This window comes from Balaenoptera ricei, chromosome X (assembly GCF_028023285.1).
Source record: "Balaenoptera ricei isolate mBalRic1 chromosome X, mBalRic1.hap2, whole genome shotgun sequence".
Taxonomy (NCBI): Eukaryota; Metazoa; Chordata; class Mammalia; order Artiodactyla; family Balaenopteridae; genus Balaenoptera; species Balaenoptera ricei.
The window spans coordinates 20,541,271-20,557,524 of NC_082660.1; the positions used below are offsets into that span (position 1 = coordinate 20,541,271).

The window sequence follows — 16,254 nt, forward strand, 5'->3', positions numbered from 1 at the left end:
CATGCACAGACGAAAACGTAAAAAACAAAAAGCAACCTTGAGTTGAAGGGTAGAGACAAAGTACTTTTATAACCACAAAAAAAAAAAGAGGAAGAGGGCTTCCCTGGTGGCGCAGTGGCTGAGAATCTGCCTGCTAATGCAGGGGACACGGGTTCGTGCCCTGGTCTGGGAAGATCCCACACGCCGCGGAGCAACTAGGCCCGTGAGCCACAACTACTGAGCCTGCGTGTCTGGAGCCTGTGCTCTGCAACAAGAGAGGCCGCGATAGTGAGAGGCCCGCGCACCGCGATGAAGAGTGGCCCCCGCTTGCCGCAACAAGAGAAAGCCCTCGCACAGAAACGAAGACCCAACATAGCAATCAATCAATCAATCAATCTTTAAAAAAAAAAAAAAAAAGAGCAAGAGAGAAATAACAGTAGCCATGCCTACATGATACAGAAATATTTGCAAATGTGCTGACCTTATCTTAACCACCAGCAGATGGTTTAAAAATCTTCTAGTCCATTCTCTACGTCTTAGTTTTTATTCCTGTCCTGCCCCTAGGTTCTTCAGAACCTTTTTTTTTTTTATATTCCATATATATGTTAGCATATGGTATTTGTTTTTCTCTTTCTGACTTACTTCACTCTGTATGACAGACTCTAGGTCCATCCACCTCACTACTAATAACTCAATTTCATTTCTTTTTATGGCTGAGTAATATTCCATTGTATATATGTGCCACACCTTCTTTATCCATTCATCTGTTGATGGACACTATGTCCTGGCTATTGTAAACAGAGCTGCAATGAACCTTGTGGTACATGACTCTTTTTGAATTATGGTTTTCTCAGGGTATATGCCCAGTAGTGGGATTGCTGGGTCGTATGGTAGTTCTATTTTTAGTTTTTTAAGGAACCTCCATACTGTTCTCCATAGTGGCTTGAGGACACGGGGAGGGGGAAGGGTAAGCTGGGACGAAGTGAGAGAGTGGCATGGACATATATATACTACCAAATGTAAAATAGATAGCTAGTGGGAAGCAGCCACATAGCACAGGGAGATCAGCTCGGTGCTTTGTGACCACGTAGAGGGGTGGGATAGGGAGGGTGGGAAGAAGACACAAGAGGGAGGAGATATGGGGATATATGTATATGTATAGCTGATTCGCTTTGTTATAAAGCAGAAACTAACACACAACTGTAAAGCAAGTATACTCCAATAAAGATGTTAAAATTAAAAAATCTTCTAGAACAAGAGAATAAAGTTTAAGTGTGTTACAACACATTATGTATAAAGTCTTTAGGTATTTCATAACTCAATAATATGGTTACGGTACTTTAGTATAATGGCCTAATTTATGCTATTTTCTTTCTAAATTGGTGAACAAAAGTTCAGCACTGGCACAGACAGTGGAAATTAAAAATTTTAAAACAAGTTCTGGATGAAAATTGAGTTTATCATCTCAAGCAAAGTAAATCTAGACCACGTCACACACATCTACATTCTTTTACTTTGTCATCAGTTTTCAAAATCAAGATCAAGTGTGGCAAATATACATATCAAAGCCCACGAAAACATTCTGTAGACTGTAAACTTCAGTTTTCAATGTTAAAAATTGCACACATGCTTTCATGAACATAATGACAAATGCCTGATTTAAAACCTGAGCAGTAAAAGTCAATTTGTATATGCAGATCTTTGGTCACGAAGGGAAACAGTTAAGTACTCAAGTATGTAATTCCACCCTCTTTTAGTTATCTACACTCCTATTATAGCATTCAAAATCCTCTGTACCCATTCCTGTTTAAAGTGGTACTGGGATTCCCCTGGCGGCACACTTGTTAAGAATCTGCCTGCCAACGCAGGGGACACGGGTTTGAGCCCTGGTCCAGGAGGATCCCACATGCCGCAGGGCAACTAAGCCCGTATGCCACAACTACTGAGCCTGCGGTCCAGAGCCCGTGAGCCACAACTATTGAGCCCGCAAGCCACAACTATTGAGCCTGTGTGCCACAACTACTGAAGCCCACGCACCTAGAGACCGTTCTCTGCAACAAGAGAAGCCACCTCAATGAGAAGCCCGCGCACCGCAACAAATAGTAGCCCCGGCTCGCTGCAACTAGAGAATGCCTGCACGCAGCAACGAAGACCCAACACAGCCAAAAATAAATAAATAAATTTAAAAATAAAATAAAATAAAGTGGTACTGACTTGTAGAATCTCTGTGGGGAGAGAAACTTCCTAATTTTGATATAAATGTTTACATTGTACCCTTTTCCTTCTTCTGAAGTTCCAGCCCCATATCCTCCCCTGGTGGACAATAATGTTTTCATAGCCGCAACCAACAAGATAGGCACCATGGGGGAATTCCCTGGCAGTCCAGTAGTTAGGACTCGGCGCTTTCACTGCTGTGGCCCAGGTTCAAGTCCTGGTCGGGTAACTGAGATCCCACAAGCCGAGCGGCCTGGCCAAAAAAAAAAAAGAGAGGTACCATGGGCCTCTGCTCTCTAGTCAACATGACACAGGCTGCCCAGTGGGAGGGAAACTCTCTCTGCAGCTATGGCGACAGCTGCCACCAGGAAGGTAGGGCTCTCTGCTCCCCTCCAGAGATGGCACTGACGAACATTTTTAAGTCAGGCACTCTTAAGTTGGGGCCCTTTATTCTGCCTTTTTCTGAAAACATGCAGCCAGTATAGACTTTTTACTACTGACTCTAAACAGAAATGCATTCATTCCATTTTCAGAACAGCTGTCTGTACCTGACACCAACTTGTATATGGTTCGCAATAATGTCGGAGATGGGAGATGCTTTCTTCAAGTTGGGTCCTTGGCTCTTCCACATATTTAGACTGACCCTCAGGAACAGAGTAGAGTGAAAGCTGCAAAGATTGAAAAACAAAATAAAAAGAAATTAAGAAGTGTATACAGTAATGAAATAACAATCAATTATTAAATTTGTAATAACTCACAAACTACAGTGAATAAGGGTTATGTGCACCCTGAACCTTGCTTCAGACGATCTTTGCACCTTAATCAATAAGGACAAGGCCAAGAGAGCAGGGCTATGAGGTGTCCTAGCCTCCCCCAACCCTACTCATAGCAGACAAAGCAGTCCCCTTTTACCCATTTTATATATTAGTATTCGTTATTTCATCTTAGATTTAGTTTGGAAAAAGGATTCTATTACTCTAAATGGTGGGTTGAAGGTGGGATAGGAAAAAAAAGCTTGAGAATAACTGAATAGCATATGACTTAGTTCTAGTGATCAGTCTAGTGCTAATCAAAGCAGAATAGCAGGTTTGTTCCCCACCAGAGAGGAAACGTTTCACAGCCACCACTGGCTGCCTTCTTCACCCTCAAAAATGCCACTGTCCCAAGGCCTGAGAAGAAGAGAGTAAAGGGCAAAAAAACAAGCTATTTAGCTTTAGGTAAACACCATTCAAGTAACCCTAACCATAACTGAAGGTAGATCTTTTTTTTTTTTTTTTAATTTATTTATTTATTTATTTATTTATTATTTTTGGCTGTGTTGGGTCTTCGTTTCTGTGCGAGGGCTTTCTCTAGTTGTGGCGAGCGGGGGCCACTCTTCATCGCGGTGCGCGAGCCTCTCACTGTCGCGGCCTCTCTTGTTGCGGAGCACAGGCTCCAGACACGCAGGCTCAGCAGTTGTGGCTCACGGGCCTAGCTGCTCCACAGCATGTGGGATCTTCCCGGACCAGGGCTCGAACCCATGTCCTCTGCATTGGCAGGCAGATTCTCAACCACTGCGCCACCAGGGAAGCCCGAAGGTAGATCTTTATAACACTTTACTCAAAGTCAAAAGAAACCAAATATCTAAAATAATCAGTGGGAAGTATAGACAAAAAGGAATGTAAACAATGGAGAGATGATTTCCTGTTTTATTTATTTAGTATTTATTAAGCATCTACTTATGAGCCTCTAATCCAGCCAAGAAGCAGGATGAGCCCTGGTCTTTAATTTCTTAGGAGAGGGAAAAATGTGAATGTTTTCCTGGCTTGATAAGCAGTCTGCAAGCAGACAGATCACTTAGAAGTGACTTGGGCTTACAATCTACTGGGACAGAGCAGATTCCCCACTAAAAATCTAGGAGATATTCCTTAACTATGCCCTTAGCTAAGTGCCATTAATTAAAGTTGAAAAAGCCATAGTCTAGCAGCTTCCCACAAGGAAAAACTATTTCCTCCTTTTAAATATCTTCTGAATTGTCCTATCTTCCTGATATTCAATTTGTATGCTTCCCATAGTAACTAAATCACATGTTCAAAATATATCACAACATGTTACCTCATTAACCTTCACAGCAGCTTTGTGAGATGAGTCCTTTTTTGCTGATGCATAGACTTTGAAGGTGAGCAGGCTCAGGCTGGCCGGCCCCACAGACCTCTGAATTACCTGAAACACAGAAACAATCTTAAGCTTTCTCTCAATTCTACAAACTGAAGGTACATAACGTGGGCACATTTGCAACCTCAGCCACTCCTGCCCTGAGAGGCTTATTGAGCATTATGAGAAATGTATTCCCGAAGTTTTACGGAAGTCAGAAACTAAAAAACATGTTCTCGGGCTTCCCTGGTGGCACAGTGGTTGAGAGTCTGCCTGCCAATGCAGGGGACACGGGTTCGAGCCCTGGTCTGGGAGGATCCCACATGCCGTGGAGCAACTAAGCCCGTGAGCCAGAACTACTGAGCCTGCGCGTCTGGAGCCTGTGCTCCGCAACAAGAGAGGCCGCGACAGTGAGAGGCCCGCGCACCGCGATGAAGAGTGGCCCCCGTTTGCCGCAACTAGAGAAAGCCCTCGCACAGAAACGAAGACCCAACACAGCCAAAAATAAATAAATAAATTAATTAATTAAAAAAAAAAAGAAGAACCTCTGCTTAAACAAAACAAAAAACAAAAAAACAGAACAACAAAAAAACATGTTCTCGTGGACTTAAAATTCCAGGTCACCTTTATCTTCATTTCCAAAACAGCAGTTCCTGAGTTTTCTACTTAGCCTTTCAAGGAAAATAAAAGATACACCTCCCCTACTCTCCCCAATAACAAGAGGGGAAGGAGTTTTTTTTTTTTTTTTTTTTTTTTTTTGGCTGCATTGGGTCTTCGTTGCCATGCACGGGCTTTCACTAGTTGCAGCGAGCGGGGGTTACTCTTGGTTGTGGTGCATGGGCTACCCATTGCGGTGGCTTCTCTTGTTGTGGAGCATGGGCTCTAGGCGTGCAGGCTTCAGTAGTTGTGGCACACGGGCTCAGTAGTTGTGGCTCTTGGGCTCTAGAGCGCAGGCTCAGCAGTTGTGGCATACGGGCTTAGGTGCTCCGCGGCATGTGGGGTCTTCCCGGACCAAGGCTTGAACCTGTGTCCCCCGCATTAGCAGGCGGATTCTTTAACCACTGCGCCACCAGGGAAGCCCGGGAAGGAGTTTTTAATGATCTCACCTAGTGATTCATTGAACAGAGTGAAGATTCTTTCGATAATTCCAATAATCAAACTTTGAGCAGCTCTCCCTTTCCATTCCCACCCAGAACCGCTCTCCCCCAACCTCAGTTCCCAAACTCAGTCTCTTTCTGTGCCTTGCTCTCCCTGACTGGGTCACTCATGCCCATGGCTTCAACATGAAGCCAGTGACCCCGAGATATGCAGCTCCAGCCCAGAGCTCTCTCCTGAATTCCCAACTCCCTTATCCTATTGCTTCTGGACATTTCCACTTGGATGGGACACAAGCTCCCTACACCAAGAACACCCAAAACCAACTCATCAGGATCCTGTCTGTGCCTCCAAGTCTATACTAGGCCTGACAGGTGAATGTGTGCTGTGGAATCTAGAAAGCTTTTTCAAAAGTGATACATTTTAAAAATTAATACACAGCACTTGACCATCTTGCATCTTTACCCCAGAAATGCCCCCTCTTCCTCTACTTCTTCTCTCAGGAATGGTGCCACCATCCAACTAGACAACCCAATCGGAAACTCTGAGGTCATCTCCACTGCCCCCCACCCCGCCATCCTACTGGTCATTAAGTCCTGTTAATTCTGCCTATTAAATGAACTTAATTCACTCTCTCCTCTTTATCTTCTCCTGTACAATCTACCCTTGGGCCCTTGTTTCTTTCCTGGATTGTTTCAACAGCTTAATTCTAAATGTTCACCTGGCCCTCTGATGACTCAAACCACCACACTGCAAAAGAACGATCTTTCTGAACTGCAAACCCGAATATCTTCTATCCTTATTTGAGATCCTTTGGTATTCATTACCTAGGACTTTTATGTGAGCCAAACAAGGCCCATTTATGATCTGACCCCAACCAACTTCTTAACTTCATCTGTCACTCTGCCTTTTCCCACAAAACTTGAACTCCCTATATTTCTCCCATGCTGCTTCCCAGCCTCATGGGTTCACACATGCTGGTTCCTCTGCCTAGAATGTTCTATATTTGCTTTGCCTTTCTGTACAATTGCCTAAGAGCATGGAGACTTATTGCTTTTCTTTTCTTATTTATCCATTTATTTATGTCTATCAAGTTCTCCCTCCCAAACTGGAAGCCCTTTCAGGATGGGGCTGTGTCTTACCCTGTATTCCTCATGTCTATAACTGTGCCTAACACATAAGAAATGCTCAAGAACTGTTTAATGCCTGCATGAATGGACAGAAGAGAGGCAAAAAATAAATGACCGGTTGACTTGTTCTAACTACTTAGGCATGATTTGGCATCACGGAAATCATATTCCTGAGATCTGCAGTGCCCGTAATGTGAAAGACTATGCTACTCTGTAATACTCACAAAACATGTAATGCTAGATAAAACCTAAAAAGGTGGGGCTTCCCTGGTGGCGCAGTGGTTAAGAATCTGCCTGCCAATGCAGGGGACACGGGTTCGAGCCCTGGTCTGGGAAGATCCCACATGCCGCGGAGCAACTAGGCCCGTGAGCCACAACTACTGAGCCTGCGCGTCTGGAGCCTGTGCTCCGCAACAAGAGAGGCCGCGATAGTGAGAGGCCCGCGCACCGCGATGAAGAGTGGCCCCCGCTCACCACAACTAGAGAAGGCCCTTGCACAGAAACGAAGACCCAACACAGCCAAAAATAAATATAAAATAAATTAATTAAAGAAACGTTTAAAAAAAAAAAAAAAAAAAAAAAAAACCTAAAAAGGTCTGTTGAAATGTATGCCTTGGGCTTCCCTGGTGGTGCAGTGGTTAAGAATCCACCTGCCAATGCAGGGCACACGGGTTCGAGCCCTGGTCCGGGAAGATCCCACATGCCACGGAGCAACTAAGCCCGTGTGCCACAACTACTGAGCCTGCGCTCTAGAGCCCACGAGCCACAACTACTAAGCCCACGCACCACAACTACTGAAGCCTGCACGCCTAGAGCCCGTGCTCCGCGACAAGAGAAGCCACTGCAGTGAGAAGCCCGTGCACTGCAATGAAGAGTAGCCCCTGCTCGCCTCAACTAAAGAAAGCCTGCACGCAGCAACGAAGACCCAACGCAGCCAAAAAAAAATGAATAAATAAAATAAAAATGTTTTAAAAAATGTATGCCTGAAGTTGCACACAAAAAAGGAAATACCCGTATTTCAGAAGCAAATAAAGAGCTAGAAGCTATTTTTAAAAGGAGTGGTTATTACTTAAACTGGTTTAAAAATAATTAACACACCCTAAAGCATTAAGTGGAATACTTAAAAGATATTTATTTCCAGGCAATATTGCCACTAATTTTTTTTGCTTCCAAGATAAAGGTTAGTGAGCCACTGCTGACAGTCAGTGTGGTCCCTCCCTACTTCCCAGGAGAGGGCCTATTAGGCTGCTGGTATCTGCAGGTGCCAACTCACTGCTCTCTGCCTTCTGGGTTTGTCCACAACTTACTGACAACACTGCTTAACCTGGGGACTTTCCACTGAGCCAGCTGGCAGGCACCGCCCCAACTTTGTTTCAGATTCCCTTTCTTACCATCAATGGCTGGTGCCCCACCCCTTTTCCCACTTCCTCATCCAAGCATTTTGGGTTCATGTTGTCCCCTTTTTCATCCTCATTTGATATAATGCCTTGTGTTGACCTTTTAAAGTCTTTTCTTTTTTTTAATAAATTTACTTATTTATTTTTGGCTGCGTTGGGTCTTCGTTGCTGCATGCGAGAGCTCTCTAGTTGTCACGAGCGGGGGCTACTCATCGTTGCGGTGCACGGGTTTCTCATTGCAGTAGCTTCTCTTGTTATGGAGCACGGGCTCTATGCATATGAGCTTCAGTAGTTGTGGCTCGTAGGCTCCAGAGTGCAGGCTCAGTAGTTGTGATGCATGGGCTTAGTTGCTCCATTGCATGTGGGATCTTCCCAGACCAGGGCTCGAATCCGTGTCCCCTGCACTGGCAGGCGGATTCCTAACCACTGCGCCACCAGGGAAGTCCCCAGATACCTTTTTGAGTTAGTGTTTTTGTTTCCTTTTGATATATTCCTGGAAGTGGAATTGCTGGATCATATGGTAGGTCTATTTTTAATTTTTTTTGAAGAACCTCCATACTGTTTTCCATGGTAGCCGCACCAATTTACAATTCCATCAGCAGCGCACAAGGGTTCCCTTTTCTCCACATCCATGCCAGCATTCATCTCGTCTTTTTTTTTTAACATATATATTTATTTACTTATTTTATTATTTATTTTTGGCTGTGTCGGGTCTCAGCTGCAGCATGCAGGATCTTCGTTGCGGCGCGCAGGATCTTCGTTGTGGGGAGTGGGCTTCTCTCTAGTTGTGGCGTGCAGGTTTTCTCTCTCTAGTTGTGGCGCTCAGGCTCCAGAGTGTGTGGGCTCTGTAGTTTGCAGCACGCATGCACAGTAGTTGCGGCGCATGGGCTCAGTTGCCCCACAGCATGAGGGATCTTAGTTCTCTGACCAGGGATCGAACCCGCGTCCCCTGCGTTGGAAGGCGGGTTCTTAACCACTGGACCACCAGGGAAGTCCCTCATCTCTTGTCTTTTTGATGATGGCCATTGTAACAGAGGTGAGGTGGTATCTCATGGTGGTTTTAATTTGCATTTTCCAAAAGACTTGTGATGTTGAGCATCTTTTCATGTACCTTCTGGCCTTTTGTATATCTTATTTGGAGAAATGTCTACTCAGGTCCTTTGCCCATTTTTTAATTGGGTTATTTGTTTGTTTTTTGCTATTGAGTTGTATGTGTTCTTTATATACTTTATTTTTTTTTAATTTTATTTTTAAGGAATTCCTTTATTTTTATTATTTATTTATTTAGTTAGTTAGTTAGTTTTGGCCGTGTTGGGTCTTCGTTTCTGTGCGAGGGCTTTCTCCAGTTGCGGCGAGCGGGGGCCACTCTTCATCGCGGTGCGCGGGCCTCTCACTGTCGCGGCCTCTCTTGTTGCGGAGCACAAGCTCCAAACACGCAGGCTCAGTAGTTGTGGCTCACGGGCCTAGTTGCTCCACGGCATGTGGGATCTTCCCAGACCAGGGCTCGAACCCGTGTCCCCTGCATTAGCAGGCAGATTCTCAACCACTGCACCACCAGGGAAGCCCTATACTTTAGATATTAACCCCTTATCAGATATATGGTGTGCAAATATTTTTTCTTCTGTTCTGTAGGTTTTTTCGCTTTGTTGATGGTTTCTTTTGCTGTGCAGAGGTTTTTCAGTTTGATGTAGTCTCACCTGTTTATTTTTTATTTTGCTGCTTGTACTTTAGGTGTCATTAATTTCTACTTTATTTTTCCCTCTTGTCCATTTTTCTAGTTTTAATATTATGCTAAGCCTGCCCTTTTATTGCCCAAGTTGTTTTCTTCATCTCCCTCTTCTCCTGTTAGTCACTCCCATTCCACAGCAAGAACTGTGGCCACAAGGGTGGTAGCACTCAAGAAAGGTCCCTCTTGCAGTTGCCCTTTCCATTTCCTGCAAGCTCTCAACAAACAAAACAAAACAAACAAAAAACAAACCTCATCCCCAGAGACTTGGGAGATACAGAGATTAACACTCCCCAGGGCCACAATTCTCTCTGCAGAGGTTTACTTCAGGGTTTATCAATCTCAGCACTGTTGACATTTTGAGCTGGATCATCCTTTGTTGGGAGGCTGTCCTGTGCACTGTAGGAGGCTTAGCAGCATCCCTGGCCTCTACCCACTAGATGCCACTGCCAACCACTCCCAGCCATAAGTCAAAAATGTGTCTAGACATTGACAAAAGTCTCCTGGGGGGCATCCTCCCGCCTTGAGAAGCACCAATCTACATGAATAAATATTTTCTGATATCTCTCACCATCTAGATTTTTTTTTTAAGATAAAACACAAGTCAAATTTATTGTTAGATTTGTCCACAGTCAGCAGTGGTGATGTTCTTGCTGGTCTTGCCATTCCTGGACCGAAAGCGCTCCATGGCTTCCACAATATTCATGCCCTCTTCCACCTTGCCAAAGACCACGTGCTTGCCCTCCAACCACTCAGTCTTGGCAGTGCAGATGAAAAACTGGGAACTGTTTGTGTTGAGGCCAGCATTTGCCATGGACAAGATGCCAGGACCTGTATGCTTCAGGAGGAAATTCTCATCATCAAATTTCTCCCCATAGATGGACTTGCCACCAGTGCCATTATGGCGTGTGAAGTCACCACCCTGGCACATAAATCCCGGAATTATTCTGTGACAGCAGGAATCTTTATAACCAAAGCCTTTCTCCCCAGTGCTCAGAGCATGAAAGTTTTCTGCTGTCTTTGGAACTTTGTCTGCAAACAGCTCCAATCTGTTAACATAGCTTTATGGATTGGATGAGCAGTCACTTCTTGGTTTCCAGGTCCCTTACCTCGAAGGAGACACGGCCCAAGGGCTCACCGTCGATGGCGATGTCAAAGAACACAGAAGGGCCGACCATGGTTGGGCAGCATGGGAGGTTCCGGGGTGGCGGCGTCTGCAAAGCAGCCACCATCTAGATTTTAAGATCTGTGGCCTTAAACCTAATACACAGTGATAGAAATCAGAATAGTCGATGCCTGGGAGGTGAAGCTTGCATGGGGTAGACTTACTAAGAAGGGGCACAAGGGAACTTTCTGCAGTGACAGAAATGATCTATATCTTCATTGGGTGTGAGTTACAGAAGGTGTATACACTTGTCAAAACTCAAATTGTTGCACGATCTGTACAACGTACAATCTGTGCATCTCACTGTATGTAAATTACATGTCAAAAAAAATCCACACAGACCTAAACCATGTCAAGTTTATGCCAAAATATGGGTGGGAACTGCAGGTCAAGGGTCATTCTTAGGAAGGAGTCAGCCATACACCTGACCATGGTAAGGATCTAGGTGGTACTGACCTGTGCAATGGAAACTCACAGGAAGAGCCTGGGTAAAAGATCCACAGGCAGACAAGCCTGACACGGATGCACTACCCAGCATCTTGGGCGGTTCACTTTCTTTTTTGGCATCAAAGAGGGCTCCTCATCATGAGAGACTACCCCATCCTGCCTTGACCAGATGTTATCACAAATGGGGATTCTCAATGCTGAGTCCCTACTGGGTGGCTATCATAATGTTAGAGCTCATATTGATTATACAGGCTAACCCATTCAACATCAGAATTTAAGAAGGAAAGTCTGTTAAAATAGGCAGAGATCACCCCAAGAAAGTGTGAGGGCAATAAAGGGGGCAAAGAATCTTCTTCTTCAACCTTTTGTCTACCCAAGGAAGAAAAAGAATATGAATCTGGAAGTTAGATCTCCTGAAGAAAGATTTAACCAACTGGGTCATAATCACTAAAGCTCTAGCTTTATCACCTTTTCTCCCATGGGTACTCCTGTTGGGTTGCCTTGTGAGACACGAACACAAAGGCTTTCTCTCTCCATGAGGGGTCCTGACCCATTATGGTACAACCAGAATGAAAATACCTCCTGGGAAGTGAGATCTCCCCTGGACCTCTTCTGATGAGGGGCTGGAACCTCTAGACTGTGTGTACCCATGGCCTGAGCACTCACTGTCCCAAGTGACAGTCCTTGAGAATCCTTGTTTGCCAGGCTCACTCTCCACCCAGGGCAGATGGCTTGGCTCAGAAACTGGGTACACATGCACCTTCCAAGAGCTGATTAAACATTCTCTACTTTGGATTAGATGAGTTTGGCTTGCTAGATCAAAGTCAAGCCCACTCTGTTAAGAGCTGTATGTTCAATGAGTGCTAAGCTACAGCTACAGACTAATTAGATCCAAAGGCTGCATTGCTTTACATCCAGCCTATCCTCTGGAGTGTGCCCTTCAGTCACTAGATGCCCCTCCTGGAATTCAGCTAGTTGAGGGTCTCAAATTAAGGACCCAACGTATTGGCTTGTTTGAGGTTTTAAATATAGCTGTAAGAGACCCACAGTCAATAGGGGAAACAGGTGAGTTGGTGACCCTGAGCTTTGCAAACCTCAGAGGGAGTGTCACCGAGTTCCCTGGCTCATGTGGTTAAACACTCTTTCTTTCTGTCTGATTATATTCCCCAGCAAGATATCTTATATACTCTGCTTATCAAGGTATATTCTCCATCTTAGACCTTTGGACTCTCTTTGCTCTCAACTTTTGTTGAGTCCTCAGAGTGCTTAATTGTCAACGGAAACTGAGCACCAGGATTGGCAGTTGGTTGGATGGGTCCCTAACAAGAAGTGTTGTAAAGGAGTAGGTCACCACTGTCTAAAAGGCTTTTGCTTCTTACTCTCTCCACTGGAGCTCATCAAGGACTGATGAGAACAAAACAAATCTGGCTAGGGAAGCAGGGTTATGTATGATATAACAATTAGAAGTGGTCAACTAGAATTTTATTTCAAAAACAAATATTTATTACATATCTATTCCACATCAGGTACCATGCTAAACAGGACACAACACTTAAGCAGACATGGTCCCTGCCCTTACAGAGTTTCCAGGAAGCTTATGAGTTTACTCAGAAAAACTCAGGTTACAACTTTAAAAAAAAATGTTTTTTAAGACTGAGGCATAAGATTGAGTTTAGCCTTCAGCTCTAGCAGCAAGGGCAGATTCTTGTACACAGTTAACTAAGATATGAATCGGGTGAGGTTACACTCAGATCATAATGGGTACCCAGAAGGCTAAACTATCCTTGTTTTGCAAATAAAAGTGTACTGCCCAGAATTCTAGCTCCAGAACCACTTCCTGATTGTGTCCCAGTAAAACTGCTTCAAGGACAAATAAAACTCTCAAACTGAATAAGCCACCCTCAGAATTATTCAAGGATGCTCAGGAATGGTGGGGCTCAAAACCCTGACAGTTTGCTTTCTCTGTCAACTTTACGGAAAACCCAGTATATAGTCTCTCTCATTATTAAGAAGGGTATGCTTTTGGGCTTCCCTGGTGGCGCAGTGGTTAAGAATCCGCCTGCCAATGCAGGGGACACGGGTTCGAGCCCTGGTCCGGGAAGATCCCACATGCCACGGAGCACCTAAGCCCGTGCGCCACAACTACTGAGCCTGCGCTCTAGAGCCCGCGAGTCACAACTACTGAAGCCCGCGTGCCTAGAGCCCGTGCTCCGCAACAAGAGAAGCCACTGCAGTGAGAAGCCCGCACACCGCAAGGAAGAGTAGCCCCCGCTTGCTGCAACTAGAGAAAGCCCGTGCACAGCAACGAAGACCCAACACAGCCAAAAATAAATAAACAACAAAAAAAAGGGTATACTTTTATTCCCCCACAATTACAGATCTATTATTTTATTAGACCTTCCACTAAAAATATATACCAGTTTCCTAACACAACATTTTAAATCAACTATACTTCAGTAAAATAAATTTAAAATATATACATACATACACCAGTTTCCTTTTCGATAAAACGTAAGCCTCACTTTCCAGGACTGTGTAACATAAAAAGTTTCAGAATCACCTGGGGAGTTTTTTAGAATCACAGATTCCATTGCCTTCCCCCAGAGTATCTGACTCAGTAAACCTAAGAGAGTCCCAAGAATCTATTCCCACAATCAGCCAAGTTTAGAAAACCACTATTCTAAAAGCAGATGCTTGGGGAACAGTTATTCAACTTAAGTTTGTATAAACACTCAATCGTACTTACTTTTAAAAACATCTGAAACAATGAAATGAAGGGCTTCCCTGGTGGCGCAGTGGTTGAGAATCTGCCTGCCAATGCAGGGGACACGGGTTCGAGCCCTGGTCTGGGAAGATCCTGCATGCCGTGGAGCAACCGGGCCCGTGAGCCACAACTGCTGAGCCTGCGCGTCTGGAGCCTGTGCTCCGCAACAAGAGAGGCCGTGATAGTGAGAGGCCCGCGCACCGCGATGAAGAGTGGCCCCCGCTTGCCACAACTAGAGAGAGCCCTCGCACAGAAACGAAGACCCAACACAGCCATAAATAAATAAATAATAAAGTAAAAATTAAAAAAAAAAAAAAAAGAATGAAATGAAAACTGTCCTAAACATAAAAAGAAACAGTGACTGGTCAACCAGTCTAGAGAAGTTATGGGATTTATTTACATTCAAGAAAATCTTTCCCATCTTAAACACAACACAAACAATACCCTCCACCCCTAATCCCCTTTCTAACTACCACCCTATTCTTCTATCTCCCTCCACTGACAAAATTATTTTAAAAAAAAAGACTGGTTAGAAGGCAGAATAATGGATATCCTTAGCAAGCTGGGGAGTGACTAGAAGGGCCCTGAAGGCTTCTCGAGTGCAAGATATACCAGTATGGTCAGTTTGCAAAAATTCCTTGTAATCTGTGCACCTTCCTGTATGTATGTTATATGTCAACACAAAGTTAGAAAGATAGATTCTGCCTGCTTTCTCTGCTTTATTCCCTCCTCCCCTCACTACTCAAGATATCTAAAACTGGCCTTCCCAAAGCCACCAATGGCCTCCCAGTAACTAAACTCCAATGGACATCTGGCACCTCAGTTGTACCCTGAAACTGGTGACCACTCCACCATCTTCAAACTCTCTCTTCCTTTGGTTTCCAAGTTTCTACTCTAGCTCCATTCTATAAGCTTTGTAGGGCACTCCTTCCATCTCTCTTTGGGCCTTCTCTTCCTCTGTCTTCCCATCTCTTCAAGGCTGACAAGTCAGAGTAGTACTTAACCAACCCTCTTCTCACTCCAGAGCAATTTCACTTAAATCTAACTCTTCAACTCCCGCCCTATGCTATTGATACCCAAATCAGTATTCCCAGGCCTGGCCACTCCCTAAGGCTCAGGCTTGTGTGTCTAACTCCCCATGGACATCTTCACCAGGTTTCTCAATTGCTACCTCATAACGAATTCTCTTTCTCCAAAAACCTCTTTTTCTCTGGGTTTCCCTACCTCATTTAATAGCCTTACAAGCCACACAAAGGACAACATCAAAGCAACTCTTTAATGAAACAACGAAAATAGACTTCAAAGACAATAAAATGTGGTCGCTGCCTCCACAATCTAATAAAGCAGATAAACGAATAATTACACCACTTGTGGTAAGTACATTACCAGAAAAAGGACAGGAGTAACACAGAAAAAGGAATAATGTACCACGACTGGAAATTCTGGGAAACAACTGCAGAGAGAAGGCAGAATCAACAAAGTTTATGCCTTTCTGCCTGCCTTCCTTCCTTTCTTTTTTAAGCAAAGTCACCCAACAGATTGATGTAAAGACTCAGCGTCACTAGGAACAGCCTCCGTAAAGAGCAGTAACAAAAGAAACAAAGGTTTGGAACATGAGGATGATTTCTGACACACTACAATCTTTTCAGCTATACTCATAAGTAGGTACAATCTCTAGATGGAGCAAATATAGGCAACCATAAACCATGACTGCTACATATCAACATTCTCAATCCACAAGTTCCCTTTTAATATCAAGATCAGATGAGGTGGGACTTCCCTGGTGGCACAATGGTTAAGAATCCACCTGCCAATGCAGGGGACACGGGTTCGAGCCCTGGTCTGGGAAGATCACACATGCTGTGGAGCAACTAAGCCCGTGTGCCACAACTACTGAGACTGTGCTCTAGAGCCCGCGAGCCACAACTACTGGGCCCACGTGCTACAACTACTGAAGCCCGAGCGCCTAGAGCCCATGCTCTGCAACAAGAGAAGCCACCGCAATGAGAAGCCCGCGCACCGCAACGAAGAGTGGCCCCCACTCGCCACAACTAGAGAAAGCCCGTGTGCAGCAACGAAGACCTGATGTAGCCAAAAATAAATAAACAAAATAAAATTTTTAATTATGAAAAAATAAATAAAATTAGATAGTCCTCTATTTACAGGAAATGAGACACAGTTATGTGTTTTTTCCCTAACTGTTA

General features: G+C 44.4%; 2 protein-coding genes across 4 annotated transcripts in view; both read right to left on the reverse strand.

Annotated features, from left to right (window-relative positions):
- APOO (apolipoprotein O) overlaps positions 1–16,254 on the reverse strand; it is a 58,778-nt gene that overhangs the window by 31,194 nt on the left and 11,330 nt on the right. For all 3 annotated transcript variants that reach the window (XM_059909925.1, XM_059909923.1, XM_059909924.1), the window contains exons 2-3: positions 4,288–4,395; positions 2,742–2,861 (exon numbers count right to left, since the gene is read on the reverse strand). In XM_059909925.1, the coding sequence (XP_059765908.1) occupies positions 2,742–2,861; positions 4,288–4,395 (228 nt within the window). The remainder of the gene's footprint in view (positions 1–2,741; positions 2,862–4,287; positions 4,396–16,254) is intronic.
- On the reverse strand, positions 10,254–10,906 carry LOC132356832 (peptidyl-prolyl cis-trans isomerase A-like). The gene is made up of 2 exons (XM_059909926.1): positions 10,784–10,906; positions 10,254–10,716 (listed from the first exon to the last, which is right to left on the reverse strand). The coding sequence occupies exons 1-2, from the start codon at positions 10,904–10,906 to the stop codon at positions 10,291–10,293; spliced, it is 549 nt and encodes a 182-aa protein (XP_059765909.1). The 3' UTR covers positions 10,254–10,290.